This window comes from Atheta coriaria, unplaced genomic scaffold (assembly GCF_025399875.1).
Source record: "Atheta coriaria isolate IRGN ID8LTWV9N9 unplaced genomic scaffold, Caltech_Dcor_3.1 hic_scaffold_4_pilon, whole genome shotgun sequence".
Lineage (NCBI taxonomy): Eukaryota > Metazoa > Arthropoda > Insecta > Coleoptera > Staphylinidae > Dalotia > Dalotia coriaria.
The window spans coordinates 9,605,992-9,629,487 of NW_027045446.1; the positions used below are offsets into that span (position 1 = coordinate 9,605,992).

Sequence of the window (23,496 nt, forward strand, 5' to 3'; positions counted from 1 at the left end):
TGGAAAGTTTAATTTAATGACAGTTTAGATTAATAAGTAATGTTTATCTTTGAAATATGTAAGGAACATCGGTCTAAAATTACATAACCAAACTGTGCGTGTGTGTGTGTGTTGGTTTTAATCAATAACATTTGCAGGACACGTGATATGAATAGAATGAATTATTTATTGAATTCTACGATTCAGCATACTGAAATTATGCATATTAACACAACTGCTTTATTACAAGGACACAAAATTTTTCTGCATTTTTCTTCTTGTTACACTCGGAACGAAAGGTCGTAGAAATGGTCATGTAGATGACCATGGAACGCTCGGTTGACAGCCATATAGCTAGAAGGAAACCCCATTGCAGAATATGTTCAAATGAAGACACCCAACAGGAGGAAAGTAGATGAAAAGGAGAGGAAAGAGAGAATTGTTGAAAAAAAACAACGCTTTTAGAATATCACTTTCTTCAACAATACAAATATCCTAATGCACTCACTGTGCATAAAAGTTTTAAAGAACGGTGGCACAAAACATACGAAAATTGAATGATTATTATAGAAGCCATGGTTTAACAAATTCTTTGAAAGCCCTAGCGCCTTTACCATTGGCTTCGTAATAAGGTAATTGCTCACAACGTTTTACCCAAGCCAACAAGTCAGCATACTGTGAATCAATTGGTACCACATGCAAGAGAGATGAAATCGACGAAATGAGGCTGAAGTCAGCGATGGTCACTGAATTACCGGCCATCCACGGCTTGCCGGCGAGAAACTTGTTGAGAAAGTCGTATTGGCTGTTCACGGTTTCGATCTGCTTTTGGTTGGGACCCTTCTCACCGGCAGTCCACATTGGAAACTGTTAAAATTAAAATTAAAGTTAAAAAAATTAAAGTTAATATTTTAGTGTTTTGATTTCCTTTTTTTAATAAATACTTACAACAATAGCACGCAGATTAGCGAAGACATTACCACTGTCAAAATGAAGGCGTTGATCAACCACAGCGCGTTTTGCAAGGTCTTTTGGGTACAAAGAATCATTTTTGCCGTATTTCCCGACAAGGTAAGCCAGGATAGCGTGGCTGTCCCAAACAATAGTACCATCTCCATCAATATAAAGTGGAATTGTATGTTGTGGGTTTAACTAAAATATTTTTGTTAAAAAAAATTGTTTTTAAATAAATATTAACAATTACCTTTTCATATTCGGCTGTTTTTTGTTCGCCTTTGATTAAATCAACGTTAATATGTTCCAATTCAATTCCCAGTGCTTTTTCTACCAACAACACGGCCCTCACCGGTGGGCTTAAGTCTAACATGTACAATTTACCAACAACCATTTTGTTATCAATCACAAAATACAACGCGCGTAATATGTTTTTAATGATGTGAATACGTTGAATTATGCTTCAACTGCACGGTAACACTGCTGACCCTCAACTGAGCATCAACTGTAAGCCGAGAGATATTTATACATTTATCCAGCCAACGAGCGAGTGCCACACTAACCGGTTTGATTATTGAACTAATAGTTGTTGAAAGTAATATACCAAGCGTTGGAAATCAACAAAACACCTAAGATAACGCAATCATTTTGTAAACAAATCAAATTTGCGAGTGACTACGCGAAATTTGTTTTAATGTCGGTTTAGATTAATAAGTAATGTTCAGTGTGCTCAGTTTTGCAGTATGTGTGGTCTAGAGTTACATAAGCAAATTGTGATGTATGTTTTAATCAATAGCATTAACAAAACATGTCATATCATGTTCATTCTTTCAGATATCATTTGTTTTCATATAAGCAATATTATAATATTGTGCAAGAATATGCAATCCGTTGTAGTCCATAAGGACCCACATCAGTTAACTTGTTTTTTAAATATATTTTTCACTAGCTTTAACCCGCGGCTTCGCTCGCGAATATCTAAAATAATGAAGTTGCTTCCGTACGCGTCTGTAGTCACTGAAGAAGTAAAAAATGAAGTAGAATGGCGGGAAGTTTAAAATGGCTGAAAGTATAGTCTATGGAAGTATAGTGTACAGTCTCCATAGTGTAGTCAATTGGATTTGATGTTGACGTAGAAGTCGGTAATACAATGTGATAATACAGTGTGATGGTACTATAGTACTTAGGTTTGAGCTTCATTGCTGGAATGCTAGATGGCGTTAAAGTAGTCAAATAGCCAGCAGCAGAGGTATTATTGGCTAAACTATTTCTTTATTTTATTTAAAAAATATTTTTTTTATTAAATAAAAAGTAGCCTATAACCATTCGGGGACCACTAAGAATATGTGTACAAATTTTCATGATGATCGGTTAAGTAGTTTTTGCGTGAAAGTGTAACAAACATCGGGACTTTCGCATTTATAATATTAGTAGGGATTTGGTTTACTTCAGGCAATAGCTGAAGGAGGGTGCGATATGGACCAGAAAAGGCTCGAAAAAGAACTGGACCCTCCCCGACATCTCCCCGCCCCTTATCATTGGTAGACGTAGGTAAACCATGAAGGAAACCATTTAGGAAGCCATGATGGTAAAGAGAATATTGGTAGAAAGGAAGGAGTGCCGGGGTGTCAAGTGGGAACAACAAATCAAGAAAGTTTTGCTTCAGTTTTTAATTTTCCACAAATTTTTCCTCTTTTTTTATAACGCAAAAAAGAGACTCTTGGATCCTCCTTGTATTAGTGCTAGATACATAAAGCTACGCCACTGGAGAAAAACTCAAAAAACACGTTGTTTATTATATCTAACTTATTACCCAAGTAACATACTCGTAATTACTTTTGATGAGTGAAATTATAATTACGTTTGATGTCTACTCGTACGTTTTCGATTAATTACGTAATAAACGTACCTAATGAATATTGGTTAGAGTTTACGAGTACATTCGTCTCGTAGTGTTCATTTGTCATTTGTAAATATCGAAGTTGTCACTTTGTGTGCATGTTACATTGGTATTCAGTTACATATGCGATGTGGTAATATATGAGTAGGTACTTATATTGTGATGAGTATCAGTTGGTACTATTATCATCAACATGCAAGCATCTACTTCATTGGAATGCAAAACAACAGATAGGTAACCTTCCACTACTTGCGTATAATCAATAATGTTCTTGTTGATTATGAACACTTTTTAATTGCTCTTATAAATTACTGTTTTTATGTTTGTGCAAACAGTGCCAAGAAAAATCATTAGTTTAATTAATATTTCTTTTGACTAAAAATGTTCCCAGTCTATTGAAGAATGAAAAATTATTACAGATTTATTTAAAGTTATATGAATAATTAATTTCTGTAAAATGCACAATAAAAAAATTCTTCAATTTTCATTTTATTCTTCGTTAATAATAATAATATCATAGAGGAACCACTTCACAATGAAGTTTTAAAAAATGATTTACTGCGGAAAATAATTTTGCCTTTCTTTCAACCAAATTTAAAGATTAAGGGATGATTATTAGATAATCCATGGTTTTACGAATTCTTTGAAAGCTCTAGCACCTTTACCATTAGCCTCGTAGTAAGGTAACTGCTCACAACGTTCAATCCAAGCCAACAAGTCGCCATACTTTGAATCAATTGGTACCACATACATGAGAGATGAAACCGACGAGATGAGACTGAAATCGGCGATGGTCACTGTATTACCGGCCATCCACAGCTTACCGGCGAGAAACTTGTTAAGAAAGTCGTATTGGGTGTCCACGGTTTCAATCTGCTTTTGGTTGGGACCCTTCTCACCGGCAGACCACATTGGAAACTGTTAAAATGGTTAAAAGTAATATTTTAATGTTTTGATTTACTTTTTTTAAATAAATACTTACAACAATAGCACGCAAATTAGCGAAGATATTACCACTATCAAAATGGAGGCGTTGATCAACCACAGCGCGTTTTGCAAGGTCTTTTGGGTACAAAGAATCATCTTTGCCATATTTCCCGACTAGGTAAGCCATGATTGCATGGCTATCCCAAACAATAGTGCCATCTCCATCGATATAAAGTGGAATTGTATGTTGTGGGTTCAACTATAATATTTTTGTTAAAAACGTTTTATTTTTAAACTCACGTTAATAATCACCTTTTTATATTCAGCAGTTTTATGTTCGCCTTTGATTGGATCAACGTTAATATGCTCCAATTCAATTCCAAGTGCTTTTTCTGTTAAGAGAACGGCCCTTACAGGTGAACTCAAGTCTAACATGTACAATTTACCGACAACCATTTTGTTATTGTTAAGTTGTGGTTTATTACTGCGCATCCAATAAGTTTAGAATGATGTGAATGCGTTAAACGATGCTTCAATTGCTCGGTAACACTCCTGACCCTCAACTAAACATCAACTGCATTGCGAGAGATATTTATACGTTTTATTTGACCAACGAGGAAGAGGTTTCAATAATGAAATGCGAGTAATATTTGGTGAACATTGACATAGAACGCGTTCAGAATAAACACAACACTCAAGATAACACAAGTATACTGTAAATAAACGTAACTTTAAATTATTAAGAAACGGTATTGAATTTCATAAAAATATTGTGTTTGTAATAAAACACCTGAAAACTTATTAATTTTGAGTCGGGACGTTGATGTCTATAAGCAAAAGAGTTTATTTTACATCTGTTAACGTGTGTGTTAAATATTTGTTTGATCTTTAGGCAACAGTCGTAGCACGATGCACTTCAATAAACAAAATCATGCAATGTCGGATCTGAATAGTAAATTTGATAGGTTAGGTAATTATATGTGTGAAAATATAACCAATATGAATATCAAGAATATTACATGAATTTGCAATTGGAAAATTCTACAACTATTCCTACTAATATTATAAATGCGAAAGTCCTGATGTTTGTTACACTTTCACGCAAAAACTACTTAACCGATCATCATGAAAATTTGTACACATATTCTTAGTGGTCCCCGAATGGTTATAGGCTAATTTTTATTTAATAAAAAAAAATATTTTTTAAATAAAATAAAGAAATTGTTTAGCCAATAATACCTCTGCATCTGGCTATTTGACTACTTTAACGCCATCTAGCATTCCAGCAATGAAGCTCAAACCTAAGTACTATAGTACCATCACACTGTATTATCACACTGTATTACCGACAGCTACGTCAACATCAAATCCAATTGACTACACTATGGAGACTGTACACTATACTTCCATAGACTATACTTTCAGCCATTTTAAACTTCCCGCCATTCTACTTCATTGTTACTTCTGGCTGAAATATACATTCTTTCTATCAATCCGTTTCAACTATGTATAATGATTTCTAATATTTATTTGATGGATTCAACGCGAGCGAAGCCGCGGGTAAAAGCTAGTAAGTAATAAAAGTACCTAATCTGTAAATATCCAAGTTTCTATCCTGACAGTTAGAGAACATGTTAAATTAGGGTACAATTACAAGTGCGATGTAATAATATATTAGTATATCATCACGAATAACAGTTGGTGTCATTATCATCTACATGCAAGCATTGTCTCCATTTTAATCTGCTTCATTGGAATGCAAAACAACAAATAACCTTCGACGACTCGCATAAACTTAATAATATTCTTGATTATTAAAATCATTTTTAATTGTCCTGGTAGATTAGATTACCCTTCTTGCGTTTGTGCAAGCAGTGTCAAGAAAGAATAAGCATTACTCATTACCTAAAATAAAAAAAAATTAAGATTAATTTTTTAAATTAAAATTTTTAACATTACAGCAGTGAACGTCTCGAAAGATATCTGTCCAAAAACCGAACTGATAAACATATTCTTATTAGACCTTAGAATAATCATCTGTGCGTATTTCTGCGCTTCCACATTACCCACAAACCAATCAGTAGAATAAATCGTCTCAGAAATCTCGGAACTTTCATCGATCAATCGCTGACCCGAAGCGGAAAGCATCATCAAGAGCATAATCCAAGCCAAACAATGCAGGAATGTTTTCGGTTCGGGTTTCAACAAAAATTGAAACGATGTAATCGCAAGAATACCAGACGTGAACGACGCTAACACAAAAGCAAGCGCTGATACATTATCATTGAGTTTATCACCCAAGTCAATGATATAACAATGATAACGCACGCAGTAATTCAAATAATGTTTACGCTTTGTTGCATCCTGCTCCAAAAACGGTTTCTGCAAGACTTTTTTAAAATCCTGAATGCGTGTAATCAATATTTCAGTGGTGCCGAGTAAAATCAACATAACTAAAATTCCTGCTGCGCATACAGCACTCGCCGTGTATAATTGATTAATAAAACCAATCCAGAAAATAGTCTCGTTGTAATTAAAACTTTGTGGGAGTAGAACCGGCGCCAACATTCCACATATTCTTCGAAGATTTAATTCAATGTTTTCAGCTAGACAATCAGCACGATCAATGATGCCAAATATTCCGAAGACAAATACAGCAACAATTGCGTAGATGACAAGGAAATGTGTTAGTATATCCATACGTTTATTTACTTTATCGAAGTTTTTCGGTTTTGGGAATGTTGTAAAATCACCGAGATCTTTGACCAGTTGACGAAAACTGGAGTTGCGTCTGATGAAAATTGTCAGGAGGAAATAAATATTGAATCCTGTGGCTAGGAAAGACATTCCTGATAGGATATCGTCAAGTAGATAGTTTCTATTCGCTAAAAATAAGAAAAATTAGTAAATTTAAAGTTTTTAGGTTATGTTACTCACTTATAACTATATGTATTATTTCTGCAGCATGTAGTATAACTGGTACAGGGAATACAACTAAAAGAAAAATACAAATATCTTTTTTGCGTAGATTTTGACCTTTTCTAGGCCAAACATGAAGGATTTTCATGTAGAAAAACAAAGCTTTTAGTATATCAGTTTGTTCCTCATCGATAAAACCATCATGGTCAAGCCATTTCTTCAGGAAACTCATTTTAAAAGACATTTTCTTCACTTTGATCTAAATTATCAAGAAAAACTGCTTAAATACTTTTCTAAACAAAAGAATTTTCTGCTTAATAACTAAAATTTAAACTTTTAAAGAATTCACAAACATACCTTCTAATTTACCTCCTGAGATTCATACAGAGTGTTCACAATTGAAGTTTAATTGATATATTCATCATTATAATAAATAATTGTGTATGACATAAACAAAGAACTAAATATTAGCAAATAGATTACACATTGGTAGAAAAGTACAATATTAAATACATGTATATAATAAAAATGATATAAATTCATACAAAATAGAGATACAAATGTGATGTGATGTGACTTTTACACTACATTTACAATAATTGCTAAGAAGCCGTCTTGAAATTCATGTAATCATGCTGGGCGCAATGGCGTTCAATCGCATGACTACAGCTGGGCATATTCATGTATTCCTGTTGGGATGTGAAACAACCCTCAGTCTTTGTTTCTTCACACAGTCTTGTCATGTGTTCTGGGATGGTGAAAAGATGCGTCGCGGTGTCTACTTCATCAACATCTTCATTTTGTATTTTATTAATTAATCCTAGAAATTAGGTTAAAATTTCATTTTTTAGGTTATTTAGGTTATGTTATGTTGTTAATATATTTACCTGAAGATATTGGTAACCCATTAGGTGGGAATTGAATATAAAATGGATCCAGTCTTTCAATGCTATCTTTACGTGCCCGGGGTTCATTTATGGCTGATTGGGGAAGTTGTGGTGGGGGTACACATAACCCCAATTTAGTTTTTACAGGTCTTGGAGTTGGAGGAATTAAGTAATTGTTGAAATTCACTGCTGATTTGTCTTCTTCCATCGGACTCAAAATAATCTATTGAAAAAAAACATGTTAAACACGATTTAAACACGAATTAACCTCTAAATACCTTTCTTTCTTCATGGTCAGAATGTGTACCACTGTCTCCTAGACTACATCCACTCATTGTACTCATTGTTCCTGATGAAGCACTACTCGCAGTGCTTTGTAGACTCAAACTACTGATTGGTCTTGTATCAGTGCCTGTTTGTTTAATATTTAACCTCTCAATGTCTTTAACCTCTTTAATATTCTCTTTATCTCTTATTTGATATGAATGATGATGTGAGAAACCAAATATCTTCTTGAATCTCTCAAATGGACTGCTTTTACGTCCGCCATGTTTCATGTCACGTTGGATTTGTTCATAACGCATGCGCATCTCTCTCAATTGGTCCTGTTTCTCTTTAAAAGACTTTTGTACATCATTACGGTTCTGCCATTCGGCAACCAATTGCTCTGTCTGGGCAATCGTATGGACGTTATTTTTGAAATCGTTGATAATCTCAGCCAGTTCTACTTGAACCTTGTCTTCTTTGATGTTTATATTACCAGACGACTTTGAGCTCTTCGAGTGGATACTTTGCAGTGATGTGTGATGTTTCTCTTTGTTGCGTTTTTTGTGCGTCTTGGGCATTTCGATTGATTGCAGGGATTTTCCAGCTTGGATTTCTTTTTTATTATTATCAGATGTTGTTGGAAATGTTTCTGGTAAAGATGATGATGTTATACGATTGTCAGCAAGTGTGAAATTTTGATAATTATGGTCTTGGTCTTGATCGGGTCCCACGGCGGTTACTTCAGTGTCATTTTTTGTTGTTGATTGTTTAGCTTTGTCCATTTCGATGTAAAACGTGTGAGGACTTTCATTATCCTCTGTAAGAGGAGTACAAGGAGCTGATTTTGATACAATAACAGGTTTTGGTGCAGGGCACATTTTATAAAAGTCATCAGTTTGGATTAAATCTAGTTTCTTTGGTATTAGATAATGTTCTTCATCTTCTTCAATATTTTTTTCAACTTCAATTTTTGTGATTACTTCCTCTTGTTTAGTGACGTTTTTTAAATTATCCGTGGTTAACTTTTTTATTTTTGTATAAACCGTGGCTAATTCATTCATTTTCTGTTTATTAAACATTAAAAATATTAAAATTAAGCTTAGAGTTTATTATAACTTGACTTACCATGTATCCTTTCAACATATTGTTGATTTCTTTATGTCCGACATTTTCAGCGATGTCCGCCGGTGTGAAATCTTGTACATTACGAATATCACAAGCCAAATCACCGCCTGGACAATCCAAAAGTTGTGAAGTCAACTTTTCCAATCCAAAACGAGCGGAAAAGTGTAATAAAGTTGGAAATAATTCACAAACTACAAACAAAAAACCACAAAATTCAAACTACGATGTAATATTGGTTGCCTATAATAAACCTCAAATCCTCAAATGAAAATATAATTTATCGATTTTCCACTCACCATGCTTACTCCCAGAGGCCGAATCATTATTCACGAAGAGATTAAAATTGGGTGGTACGTTCTTCTGGAACATATGCACCAACCAGTTATCCAACTGTTCGGTATCATGCGGACTAAAGCCCAAACTCTGTAACAAATCACAAATTACACATTAATTTCGCAATCACTCAGTGTAGGCAACATTTTTTCTGTCAATAGAAAGCATCCTTTTGTATCAATCCATTTCCCGGCGATTGATCAAAGGCAAACCCCCAGAGTGATAATGTTATCCGCACTCACCTGACACATAAACTCCACCGGGTTGTTAGTGGAGCGTAAAATCTGTTCCAACTCTCTGAGTCGGCTTTCACACTTGATGGGTCGCTTGCCAATGAAGCTGCCGTTCTTCTCCACGAGAATGTTGACGATGGCCGAAACCTCGAGGAATTTTTCCGGCATCGTAAACTTCAGCGTGTAGGGGTTTCTGCGTTTGACGTTTTTAATCTCGGTCATCTCCTCGTTCTTCACAATGCTTATCTTGACAATGTCTTCGTGTAACAGAGGATACTCCAACATAATCAGAACAGAAGTTTGGCAATATCGGATCTTTTTAGGAGCGATTGAGAATTGTGAGTTTTCTTCTGTGGCAATCGATGATTGTTGCTTCCAGATTTTTGTGAAGATTGCAATTGCAGAAGCGACGAATTCATGCGCAAAGTTTTGGTCCTGATCTTGGCCAACTGGACGTCGCTGCCATTGATTGTATAACGTCAATGCTTCCCTGTGAATGTCAGTAATGTCTTCATCAGAAGTTCCTAGTTGTAGAGCTAGTATTCTATCAGGGAGAAGGAGTTTTGTGAGGCCTGTTGTGCATGATTGTGAATTATCTTGGATTTTCTCCAAAAACAATGGACAAACGATGATTAACTGCAGTTTGACGGATGTTGTACGTTCGGCAATATGGCGGACATCACCATTTGAGGTTATGATCTCTTCGACACCCAAATGGCGGATTCTAACCACAAAAACATTAAAATATTAGCAAAAACTTATAAAAAACAGTAAAAAACGTACTTATATGGCTTTCTATTTGCACTTGTACTTAATTGTTCAAAATATGACACGAAATATTGCGCCCACAAGTTGGCTGGTTCACTATCCTTAGCGGAAACAATCAAAATGTCCTCCATGTCAGCGCGTTTGGTTACACCTGCAAGAAAAATGAAACATATCAATATAATATAAAAGTTTCGTTTGAAAGTTTCACTTATTTCGATTACACGATGCGGAAAAGTTTGCAGCAAATTGTTTTACTTGTCAAGAGTGTAGAGTGTGTAAACAAACCAGCTTTCAATTTACGCCGAACTCGGCTGAAAAGTTTGCACACTGTTTTTCGATTTCTAGAAATAAGTTTGTCAAAAGTAAAGTTAGACTTTTAATTGATTCCAGCCAGAGTTACAGAACACTGTTTTTTCTATGCAATTGTTTTTATTTTTGTATTTTTACGCTGTTTCAAAAAAAGATTAATGACTTTCGACACTCGGGAGGGTTGGACGTCGTTAATAGTAAAAGCATCGATGGACCAGAATAATGGGCGCAGCTTTAATGACGTTCGAAGTCGATGAATAATTGTCCCGACTTAAATTTACGCTGTGTTGACAAAAAAGCCAATTACTCAAAAATTCTTTTTTATTCATTAACTAAATTAGCTTTTGCCCACGACTTCGTCTCGGTAGTGTTTAATAAAAATGTAATTCGTTTTTACTCTCTTGTTCTAGACATAGTATGTGTCAATTCTATCAATAAGATTCGCAATTTTATTTTAAAGAAATTAATTATATAAAGAATTGCTAATAATGCACTTCAGCGCGCCATCTCGGATTCAACTATTTAACTATAACTATGATTGAATCTCAAAGCTAACTTTTATTTTTGTAGAAAATGGCTGTCTTTAGGGTTGTCCCGGCAATTATTCAAATTTTTCTCGCCATAAAAACCATCCTTGGACTTTAACAAACATTTAAAAAAAGAATTGACCAAATTGGTCCAGGCGTTGTTGAGTTATGCGCTTACAAACAGATTTTACAATACATTTTTATATTACAGTTCATGAATACAAACAAAATGAATAGAATTCGACTTAATAGCTTAAGCTCACTTTAACTGGAATACAATCGCTGTATTCATAGCTTATTTATTAATAAACAATAAGTTTTGACGTGTTTAAGATGCCCACAGCTGTTTTCTCTTATTTTTAGTATTTGAATATGAAAAAATGTGAAAAGCTCAGCTTCCAACTGTCACTCCAAGTGCAAACAAAAAATAGTTTACATTTCAGACACCTTTCATCTGAGAATTCACGCCTGGCACACTTTTTTACGAGTTTAGCGCTTGTCGTCCCCTAAAAAGTTTCGCCTAAACTCGGAATCGGAATGTTTGTCAAGAGGGGCCTGCTTTGTCTTCAATTTCGGGGGTGTCGCCGACTCGCCCCTATCTAGGGCACGCTTCGTTGTCTTTTAGCACACATATTGCTTCCAATTACAGCAAAAAAAAATTAAAACAACATCAGAGACACTAATACCACAGAAAAAACATGTCTACGTTCATTTTTAACAAAAAAATGATATAAATATAAACAATCGAATATAATAATAACCTGACACCGTTTTAATTTCATTTTGGTGAGGCGTGACAAATAAAAATCGTATTTGTTTATGCGGCTGCTTCCTTCCTGTGCTTTTAAGCTTTTTACGAGTGAAATCAGCGCGCGACTTTGTTTGTTGGACGAGTTTAGACATCAAACTGCTTCAAGACGTTTGACACTAACTTAAACAACTCACAGCTTCCACGTACGCACATCAACAAGAAGTAAGACTTCAACCAACGCTTCATGAACATCTTGCGCGTTAGAAGACGTGTCTGTTTATGCAGCGCAAGAACAGATTTGTTTATATGTTAATAAAAACGAAAATTAAATCGTTCATAACACGTGCAGAGACTTTATCCTAAAACCAAACATCAAAAATAACCTTAATTTTTAGGTTAAATTTAAAGGTTATGTTAATCTGAGAAGTGTTGAACAATTTTCTGCAGGAATAAAACACGTGATGAGTAATTCTCTCAGTCTGCGCGTTTGTCTCGCGCTGCGTAGGTGTATAAATAAGCCAACAACGCCTAATTAAGCTTTGTTCACGACGCCACCCGTAAATTATCGCGCGTTTTTTACGCATCTTGAGACGCAGATAAAATTACCCTGACTCATATTACTATGGTGTGAAATTCATACATTCATACACATTACAACAGTGTAAATCAAACACCAGAAAAAATTCTCTCTGCAGTCGAGCTTTTAAGTTTTAACTTGTCGCGATGAGCTTAATTTTCATGTCGTGTTGGTCGTGTGCGCGTGGCGCGTGCACCGGAAATCTTGAGACATCATTTGTTTGCTTGTCGCGGGTCGCAACGACAAGTTGATGTCGCTCCGCTTCCGTTTCGTATATGTAAATAGAAATTAGAAGACACTTGCCTAGAAAAAATTGGTTATATTGAGATTGGAGATCATTAGGCAACCAGGGTTACATCAATGTTTACATAGTCTACTTTATATACAGTAGTCTCTTTCAGCGGAAGTAGAAAAATAGAAAATAATAGCTTGTTGTGATGTACAACCGGATGGCAGTGTAAAAAAGGTCAATATTTTGTGTTTTCATCTTTTCCCAAAGGTATTTTAATTATGCGAGCGTAAAAAAAGCACGAAAGCATCAAGGATTCCATTTTAATTACGAGTGCAGCTTAAAGTGCATTTTAGAGCTTTTAATAACGTATATTCTGTTGCAAAATGTTGTAAACAGGAAATTTTGTTAATTTCTGTCCATCACATATGCCACAGTTGAAAAAAAAATTGGTACAAGTGTAAAACTGTGTGTATTTGAGTTTTGGTCTATTAATACACGTATTTGTAGCTTTAATAGTCACATTCAATATTAATTTTTCCAGAGCACACCCGAGTATTGTTTACGTTTGCTCGCGTTTGCAGGGAAAGCCCCGGCGAGTTTAATGATGTTTGAAAATCGCGGCGAGTTTACAAGCTTTCCACGACGAAAATAGCTTCCAGCCACAGCGCGCAGCGCACGTCGTCGAAGTTAATCTCGGCATCGATTTCGACTACTACCAAACCAATATGCGATGTGATTGAATATTGTAAGCAAAAATTTTATTTTTTTTTCTCCCTGCGTGTATGATTCATATATTTATCTTTTTTCTAGTGTAGCACATGTAAATCGTCTGTTTGTAATTTGTACTGAGTAGCTTGACGCAATTAATTTAATTATAGATGCATCAAGTGATTCACACAAAAATGCATCGTGTTTTGTTTTGTGTTTGTGGTTTTTGCGGTTTGTAGCACATGCTTTATTTTTAAACGGTATTTGTATCGCGTTCTATTATTAATATTAAGCAGATCAATCATCTTTGAAGGTTTCAAAGCCTTTTAAACCCTTCTGGGTCTTTAAGACTTCCTTTTAAGATACCACCGGTGCATAAACATGTATTAAACACTTGAGATTCTTCTCCGGGAAGTATGTGCTCTACTTGTAGACATTGCATAACTCCATAAGTTATTGTATTAAAAGTTTCCAAAGAATTCGTTGAAGAATTCAAGATTAAACGCTTTCAGCCACCGTTGGAGAGGTAAGCATCTGTTTTGTATTAATCTGATGTCCATTTTTGACATTCCCTGCAACTGGAACTAATTCTTCCGCTTAAAACCCTTTGACGTGTGAAATTTCTACAGAGAATAATAACCTAAAAATAATTGTGGTGATTTTTCATTAAAATCTCGAATATTTCGTCTTTCGCGAGGGTTTAAAATGAATGAATGCTGGTTTAAATCTCATGCCATGCGCCAAAAGTCATAAAAGTATTAAAGGGTCGCGCAAAACTCTGAAAAGTTAAGCCGGGGCGACGTCTAGCAAGAGATTTAATTTATTCAGGTCCAAAAATGATGTTTTCACTTCTAATGGGAACTGGGAACATCTGTTGGCCATATTATTTCGGCCATAAATGCAGAAACTTGAAATTCATACACGAACAAAACATACACAACCCTTAAAACAGATTTTATAAATATTTTTACCAAAATTTAAAAAAAAATTACGAAATTAACCTCAATTACTCTGAGATTTCGTATTTGGAACATAAATATTTTCATTTCGACGAAATCCAATCAAAGCAAGTGCTCGCGCTTAAATTAAATACGTGCGTGTAACTTGGGTTGCATACAAATGTCTAAATTAATAACCGAATCAATTTGCATGAAGAAGGAAGACACAGAACAGGAGATTTTTAATTGTATGCTGCGTGCATGCGGCGCGACTTCCTTCGCTTCCTTTCCTGGAAGCAAGATCGTTATATTCATCGCCACATGTTACTTAAGTCAAACTCAACGCCCAAGTTGACTACTACCTGCGTCAGCGCGCCCAGATTTCCACTATGAGCTTGCGAGCTTTCGATCTGCGGCGTGTGTGTGATTATCATATAAAAATAATGCACGTGCTCAGGATGTCACGCGCTAACATAACTTTTTTTCTAATTTATATCCCTATACAAACACATTGACTTAAGTTAAGTCTTCCGCGTTGAATTCACCGGTTAATTTCGTTTGCGTTCGAGTGAACATCCTATGTCTTTACTCTATGCCCATATTTGTAGGTTATGTGCTTACCATTTGTATTTGGAGGTTAATTCTTCAATATGAACCGTTAAACTGTTTTTATGTTTATGATAACTTGTTTTGTTTGAGTTAACTAACGCAAACTGAAATGCGTTCTTGTATTATGTCTTATCATGAAGAAAAATCCATCAAGTTACCCTTTGGCCTCGGTCATTTGTTCGCTGGCGGGCTTCCTGTTTTGTTCAGCCATTAATCTCTCACTGCACGCATTGTCTACTCGAACAAATAACCGAGAGATAACGACGCATCAAAACTGACAAATCACTTTAATAATGAATCAACAATAAAGAATAAATAAATATTTAAATATTAAACTAAAATTTAAAGTCTTGTAATTAACGAGTGTAAATTTTACGAGCGCAATTAGCATCGTAATAATTATTCCGCGAATATTTCGCTGTGTTTGTTTTGTGTAATTACAACAGTCTGTATATTTGTCGTCAACGGAGAGCAAAGAATGAACTCGTTTCCTTGGAGAATCGGAGTCTGAGGAGTAATCGCGTAATTAAACTAATTTCCGGTCGCTGCAACAAGCAGCCAGCAATTTTCTATTTAGAACACGTTCATTTACTCAAGAACACTTTCATTGCATTACAAAATGCAATAAACTTAAATTTAAAACAAAAATTTTAAATTTTTCTCAAAACTTACCTCTTGGACATCGATTACACCTCTTCCTCGGATAACTCCCGTGTCTTAACTTGTGATCATCAATATGTAGATTGATCCGACTTGCAAGTGACGAAGCATCCGATTGTCCATCAATGCTAGCGTGCACAATGGCCTCCTGTAGATCAACGGAGCTGCGCTGTCGTCGCTTTTGTGTGTGATTCTGTGATTGTTCACCACGCAGCGTGCTGATCGAATGGCGGCGCGGCGCAATCGATTTAATATTGTAGTAACGCACGTTGGTGTCGTCTTCGCGCGCGACAAACACTTCGTCTTCGTGCGCGTCGTCGTCGTCGTCGTCGTTCGAATCGATCGCGGCGTCAGTGGAATCGATTTCTGCGGTTGGGAGTGGGGAATACAGACGATGGACATCGGTCAAGCCCAAGCCGTGCTTTCCTGAAGATTTCGCTTTTAACGAATTGGCTCTGCGTGGTTCCGATGCGTATTTAAATTCAGGCGCTATGTCGGATAAGCGGGGTGCGCCGGTGTTAAACAGCTCATGATTAGAATCTGCTGAATTTGTGCTTAGGGAACGTAGGAGTGAACGAAGAGATCGTTTGCTTTGTGAGCGTGGAGAAGAACAGGAAGATGTTGATGATACTGATGAGGATAAAGAACACAGGGGTGGGGGATTTGACATTGAGAAGTATGATGGGTTGTCTAAAAAACAAACAAAACAAAATGATTTAGAATCAAATCACGTTCGTTTTTTTTTTCTTTTTCTTTTTCTTGATGAAAATATTGTGGAAGAATTATGATTTAAATTGTAAATTGTGAAAAGCATTGTTTACAAATGTTTTATCGTGAAACGGCTGAAACGTACCTACGTTTCAATTGGTATTCATTGCGACTGGCATTTATTGAAATTTGATCAAATTTCCATTTTATATTCTTTCTATGTACACGACTGTTTTATTCATGGTCAATGGTCATAGACAGCATCAAAATTTTTTATATTATCAAGGTTACCATGGAAAAATCACTTACCTAAAGCCATTTTGATGAAAAATCAAATTTTGTTTTAAAAATTGATGCAAAATTGATTGAGTAATGATTTGGAAGCAATTCAACAATCTGCAAATAAAAATAAAAATATTATTTAGTTATTTTATGATGGCAATAAACGATATTTATTTATATGAAATTATTTGTAGTTATTATGGTTTATTGATGTAGTTGTAGGAAAATAATTTTGTTGATTTTATTGACGGGGAATTATTTCAATGTTTATCATTAATTATTCTGTGTAATATCTATGTTATAAATTTATTCATCGATGGAATATGATTCAGTTATTGTTGTATTTCTTTGATGAATATGTCAAGAATATTTTTCTTCATCTTAAGTCAAATTATTTTAGTAAATTCGGCAATTGTGCAATTAAATTATGAAAAAAACGATTGAGAAGAAAAAATATTACATGATTTGCAATTGGTAAACTCTGTAACTTAAATATCAAATTCGAAAGATGATATTATGGTTAACAATGAAATTCTAACCTATATTAGTTCACAAAACATTGAAGTAATTATATACGAAGCAACTAAAATTATCAATATAAATGCAACTTTAAAATCAGTACGATTATCTTATTAACCTCAAAAGTGCCGGTAATTACAGATTTCTTCCTAAACTGGCGAAAATCTGTAAATTTCAACAACGCTTGTAAATACTTCATAGTCTACTCTGGACCTGTCAATAACAATGAAATAAACCAAATAACCTCAATCTCTTCAATCCCTACTAATATTATAAATGCGAAAGTCCTCATGTTTGATACACTTTTACGCAAAAACTACATAACAGATCATCATGAAAATTTGTACACATATTCTTAGTGGTCCCCGAATGGTTATAGGCTACTTTTTATTTAATAAAAAAAATTATTTTTTAAATAAAATAAAGAAATTGTTTAGCCAATAATACCTTTGCATCTGGCTATTTGACTACTTTAACGCCATCTAGCATTCCAGCAATGAAGCTCAAACCTAAGTACTATAGTACCATCACACTGTATTATCACACTGTATTACCGATAGCTACGTCAACATCAAATCCAATTGACTACACTATGGAGACTGTACACTATACTTCCATAGACTATACTTTCAGCCATTTTAAACTTCCCGCCATTCTATTTCATTGTTACTTCTTCTGTGACTACAGACACGCGTACGGAAGCAACTTCATTATTTTAGATATTCGCGAGCGAAGCCAAGGGTTAAAGCTAGTAATATCATATTCCAAAGATGATCTTGTGTCTATAAATGAAATTCTAACCTATATAAGTTCACAAAATATTGGAGTAATTATATACGAAGCAACTACAACTATCAACACAAATTCTGCTTTAAAAATAAGTACGATTATCCTTTTAACCTCAAAAGTGTCGGTAATTACAGATTTCTTCCTAAACTGACCAAAATCTGTAAATTTCAACAACGAGTGTAAATACTTAATTGTTGGCCTCTGGACCTGTCAATAACAATGAAATAAACCAAATAACCTCAATCTCTTCAATAATTTAATATTTTTTAAAGTTTTACGTGTCCTAGATACACGTAGCTTGAGATCAACTTAAGACTTATCATGCCACTTAATAAAACAACCCAATTCCACTCGTAATACTTGTAATTGAATGATTTCGTCATTATCATGATCATCTCGACAAGCCTCAACACTTTATTCGTCTGTAGTCCATAGTCTTAATCTTTTTCCTTCAATGACATTATGATTGTTCTGATTTTACGACTACAACCTGAATCTAGCACGCGATAAGTAGGAAATTTTTATAAAATGTAAATAACTTGTCCTAAGTCAAAAAAATCGCCCCTAGATGTGTCTCTAGCATGTCTAGAGAATAGAAAAGTGAATTGAGATTGAGAAGCCACTGGACCACTTATCCTATAATAAGCCATCTGATCTTTAACGATCTCCAACGACTCCCGACGCAATCTCGAAAGCTTTGTGTGCTCAATGCACGTACAAAGCTCATTCGAGAGGAAACATCCATTCATACGCGCGAAGCGCACGCGCACAAAAGAAATATTCAGAAGTCGAGAAGCAAGATGCGAGATGTTGTGTTGTTCATTCATTAAGTAATCGCTTACAAACACAACAGACACCAACCACACAGTGCTCGTCTATTCTTCATTCCGGAGCGTTGAGTTTAAGTTTAAGTTTAAGCTCAAGCTAGAATTCCGAAACTTGAATGAAGAGTCTTCTAGTATTATTCTTATTTTGATTTTCTTGGCTCAGCGCTCGGAGCTTTCCAGTAAAGCTTTTATTTTCTCTCTCTCCGTGTAGCTATTCGTAGTACACGCGTGTCCACTCAAAACAAAACATAAATTTCCGATTTGACGTGCGCTTGAAGCTTTTTGGCGAAGTAGCAAACTCAAATTGGAATGAAAACTTAAATTTACAGTTCATTCATTAGAAAATGCAATAGTTTAGGTTTATTTGCGATTTCCGATTTAGTAATTCTGATTAATGGGTTCAAGCAAAAAGAAAAGTTTCACCGTCTGCCAAGTGAGCGAGTAGAGTGATGGCAAATTACATCCGAAAGCTTGCTCGTACACGAAATTCAGTTAGATATGTGAACGAGCTTTTCCGATGGAAAGCTCGTGCGCGTACATGTTCTATCGACGTAATTAGATTCCTGGCTCAAATCCCAACACAGCTCAACGTAAAACGTTATCCCATATCCATTAAGACGCGTGAAATATTTTAAAAGCTCAAAATTTCACTTTTTGTCTTGTTTATAGTTTGATTTGGTTTAATTTTACATTTATTTTTGATTCAGCTGCTTGCAGTTTAACGCATCGCCGACAAATTCATTCATGCACACGATTTAAATTTATCTACGATAATAAATCAAGTGTAAATTAAAATAAATTTATTTCACAAAATATTTCGCTCATTATTTGTGACTAAAAACATTTTGTGGTTGTGATTCTTATTATTTCGAGATGTAGTTTCGAATTACATTCACGCTCCGTCAAAATCGAAGGAAACATATGCCTGTAGGTAATTGAGAATGCCCAAAAGTGACTGCCAAATGGTTATTCACGAAGCAAAAACCTTTAGTTTTCGGTTGTGTTGAAACGCTTCGTGTCTGAAACGTATTATGTTTTTAGAACAAGCATCGTGCAAGGTTAGGCCAAGATTTCAGCGGGTTTATTGTGTCGAGCACATGTTTCAGAATTTTTGAATGTTGCGAAAACTACATGACGCTAAGGTCAACTTGTTCTCATATTAGTAATGTATCAATTCTATGAATTCATAAAAATAAAAATAGTTGTTGAAAAAACAATATGATCTAATTCAATTCCAGGAATTATTATTTTAACCGCAGCCGATTATTTATTGTGCAATTTGATTAATTCAAATATTTTGCGTGGAAAGTTGGTAAATTTAGAATCGCGGAATTTATCGATGCGTTTTCTGCGTATTGTTCGAATGTTTGGCAGGTTTGGCATTCGATTGTTGATGTGTTTGCTGCTAAAACTGTACTGCAATGCATTTCGGCATTCCAGCACGCGTCGAGAGCAATAATAAAACGTAAAACGGCAATTCGAATGCATGCACGCGTACAAAATGACCCCTGGACCGAGATCTACTTTTTAAAAAAGCTTAAAAAGCTTTCAAAAATCATATTAAATTATTATAATCAAAAATAAACAAAAAAATCAAAAGAAAAACTAAATTTTCTTAATTTTTACTTACAACTTTTACAAATCATCTCAAAGAATTCTCGATGTTGCGTTTTAAAAGTTCAAAACACTATCAAACTCACAAAGTTCATTTTTGCATGGCACTTTAAGTGAAACCCGTCAACAAACACGCGAGTACTGAATATTTTCGGAGATGCCCACATCTGCTTACTTCAGCCGTCGCTGAAAACCGACTGAATCAACTTGCGCGTAGAGTTCAGCTAAGTTTGGAGCTTTGGTTCGTGCTTAATGCGGGTGCGCGGTGTTTTTAGAAGCGTGCTCAGCGCGCCACTGCTACTGCTACTGCGCTGCAGACTTAAGCCGTGCGATGCGTACTTTGCTAAGCCATATGCACTCTGATCTCTTCCAATGTGTGGATATTTTGAATTTTGATTTAGTATGCAGTGCACGCACGCGGCAAAAATCAACCGCGGCCGCCGGCACCCACGCGCGGTGAATACATAAGTGTTTGGTTTAACTTAGGCAACCACAATTACACCTCAAGTGGACATGATGTGTGTAAAGTGGTTAAAAATTACTAAATTGCTTAGTTTTGTAATAATTCATGTAAAAATTAAGTTTTTTTTGTTATTTTTTGAGGTTTTAGTAAATTTTCCAAGTGATAAAGGTATTTATTGCTCTCTAGGGTTGAAAAGGGTTGGTTATAGCCCCTGGAGAGGTCAAAATCAAGCTGTAAGACGTAATTCCCAACGCACCGGAGTAAACTTCCCGTTATACACACACAATCCACTGCTGTGTTTATTTTATTCTTTTATAATAGAAAATGATATCAAAAATTAAAAACAACATAAAATTTTGATTGATTTCTGTGTGTTACGTTATGCATACTGTAGTAGAATTCAATTGAATGTTTGTTCGTTTGTTTGCCTCTCCATCAGATTGCTTTCTATTTTCTATTTTCCAATATCAATCGATAAAAGGCTTCGTTTATATTTAGCCCCCGCAGAGGAGCGAATCTCGCCTCTCGTGTGAGTAACGAGGGTTTTCAGGGTTTTGACTCGCCGCCGCGCACACCGCAGGTAAACAACACCGCCCACACACGAAATTAGCGCAAAAAACGAAACACAAACGACTAAAATACATTTTCTGAAGTTGAGCTGTTTCTTGCGCGCTGTGGGAAAATAAAAATATGTACAATAACACTGATGACATTTTAACAATCGATTTATAGTATAATACATGATGGAAACTTGTATTAAGTGTATGTGAATGTGTACATTACGCGTATTACGCACATTAGACACATACGGGCACATTTATTGAATACGTAATGATATTCTGCTTTTTTCATCTTTCGCTTTTTTCTTTTTGGTTTCTTTTGTAGCGTTGTATAAAAATTTACTTCCTCGTCGCTGCGTCGATATTACATGAATATTTATTTGAATATCACACGGTGTATCTTCTTGTATTTGCGGTTCTTCAACTGTGCTCACGTTTCGATTGCTTCCTGATTCGTACGCACACTTCCGTACTCGAATTAATTGTTTATTCTACCGAGAAGTTTTATTCCCACGTATGCAATTACTTTATTAATATAGTAAACTTTATTTATTTGATCAGGATATGCTTATGCTGATAATTAATATCTCTTAAACTAAAAGCGCTAGAATCTAACGAATTGTTGATTATGAAAGATTGGAAAATTCTCTATCAGATAAAAATATAAAATAATTATATTTTCAAGAGTAAAAGGTCAAAAACTCGAATAAAAGTGCCAAAAGAGACATTTTGCAATTTTGCCCATTTTTTCAATCGCGAATATCTCCTAAACTAAAAGAGATAATTAAGATCTGATCGCAGCGTTTTAATCTACGAACTTTTTCTATAAGATAGAATAGTTAAAACGGAAATCGGGGAGAAAAATTTTCATTCTTAAGAAAAAATTGCCAAGGGGGTGCTTGATGATTTTTATCGACGATTTTCGATAATAAATATCTCTTAAACTAAATGTGCTAGAATCCAACGAATTGTTGATTCTGAAAGATTGGAAAATTCTCTATCAGATAAAAATATAAAATAATAATATTTTCAAGAGTAAAAGTCAAAAACGCGACTGAAAGTGCCAAAAGTGACATTTTGCAATTTTTGCCCATTTTTTCAATCGCGAATATCTCCTAAACTAAAAGAGATAATTAAGATCTGATCGCAGCGTTTTAATCTACAAACTTTTTCTATAAGATAGAATAGTTAAAACGGAAATCGGGGAGAAAAATTTTCATTCTTAAGAAAAAATTGCCAAGGGGGTGCTTGATCATTTTATCGACGATTTTCGATAATTAATATCTCTTGAACAAAAAGCGCTCGAATCCAACGAATTGTTGATTCTGAAAGATTGGAAAATTCTCTATCAGATAAAAATATAAAATAATTATATTTTCAAGAGTAAAAGGTGAAAAACGCGACTGAAAGTGCCAAAAGTGACATTTTGCAATTTTTGCCCATTTTTTCAATCGCGAATATCTCCTAAACTAAAAGAGATAATTAAGATCTGATCGCAGCGTTTTAATCTACAAACTTTTTCTATAAGATAGAATAGTTAAAACGGAAATCGGGGAGAAAAAATTTTCATTCTTAAGAAAAAATTGCCAAGGGGGTGCTTGATCATTTTTATCGACGATTTTCGATAATTAATATCTCTTGAACTAAAAGCGCTCGAATCCAACGAATTGTTGATTCTGAAAGATTGGAAAATTCTCTATCAGATAAAAATATAAAATAATTATATTTTCAAGAGTAAAAGGTCAAAAACGCGACTGAAAGTGCCAAAAATGACATTTTGCAATTTTTGCCCATTTTTCAATCTCGAATATCTCCTAAACTAAAAGAGATAATTAAGATCTGATCGCAGCGTTTTAATCTACAAACTTTTTCTATAAGATAGAATAGTTAAAACGGAAATCGGGGAGAAAAAATTTTCATTCTTAAGAAAAAAATTGCCAAGGGGGTGCTTGATCATTTTATCGACGATTTTCGATAATTAATATCTCTTGAACAAAAAGCGCTCGAATCCAACGAATTGTTGATTCTGAAAGATTGGAAAATTCTCTATCAGATAAAAATATAAAATAATTATATTTTCAAGAATAAAAGGTCAAAAACGCGACTGAAAGTGCCAAAAGTGACATTTTGC

At 34.8% G+C, this 23,496-nt stretch overlaps 4 protein-coding genes across 4 annotated transcripts; all 4 read right to left on the reverse strand.

The window, feature by feature from the left end:
- Window positions 1-438: 438 nt before the first annotated feature.
- LOC135791181 (glutathione S-transferase 1-like) lies at window positions 439-1,452 on the reverse strand. The gene is made up of 3 exons (XM_065301494.1): window positions 1,184-1,452; window positions 928-1,131; window positions 439-846 (listed from the first exon to the last, which is right to left on the reverse strand). Exons 1-3 carry the CDS (start codon window positions 1,325-1,327, stop codon window positions 544-546), a joined length of 651 nt encoding a protein of 216 aa, XP_065157566.1. The 5' UTR covers window positions 1,328-1,452; the 3' UTR covers window positions 439-543.
- Window positions 1,453-3,306: 1,854 nt separating this feature from the next.
- On the reverse strand, window positions 3,307-4,338 carry LOC135791179 (glutathione S-transferase 1-like). Its single transcript, XM_065301492.1, has 3 exons — window positions 4,073-4,338; window positions 3,816-4,019; window positions 3,307-3,751 (listed from the first exon to the last, which is right to left on the reverse strand). Exons 1-3 carry the CDS (start codon window positions 4,250-4,252, stop codon window positions 3,449-3,451), a joined length of 687 nt encoding a protein of 228 aa, XP_065157564.1. The 5' UTR covers window positions 4,253-4,338; the 3' UTR covers window positions 3,307-3,448.
- A 1,270-nt stretch (window positions 4,339-5,608) lies between these two features.
- LOC135790894 (uncharacterized) lies at window positions 5,609-6,911 on the reverse strand. Its single transcript, XM_065301180.1, has 3 exons — window positions 6,770-6,911; window positions 5,720-6,645; window positions 5,609-5,665 (listed from the first exon to the last, which is right to left on the reverse strand). The coding sequence occupies exons 1-3, from the start codon at window positions 6,909-6,911 to the stop codon at window positions 5,609-5,611; spliced, it is 1,125 nt and encodes a 374-aa protein (XP_065157252.1).
- A 166-nt stretch (window positions 6,912-7,077) lies between these two features.
- stumps (DBB domain-containing protein stumps) lies at window positions 7,078-20,633 on the reverse strand. Its single transcript, XM_065301491.1, has 10 exons — window positions 20,359-20,633; window positions 16,621-16,707; window positions 15,616-16,293; window positions 10,308-10,443; window positions 9,534-10,248; window positions 9,255-9,381; window positions 8,959-9,149; window positions 7,845-8,897; window positions 7,567-7,789; window positions 7,078-7,499 (listed from the first exon to the last, which is right to left on the reverse strand). Exons 2-10 carry the CDS (start codon window positions 16,628-16,630, stop codon window positions 7,282-7,284), a joined length of 3,351 nt encoding a protein of 1,116 aa, XP_065157563.1. The 5' UTR covers window positions 16,631-16,707; window positions 20,359-20,633; the 3' UTR covers window positions 7,078-7,281.
- Window positions 20,634-23,496: the final 2,863 nt, after the last annotated feature.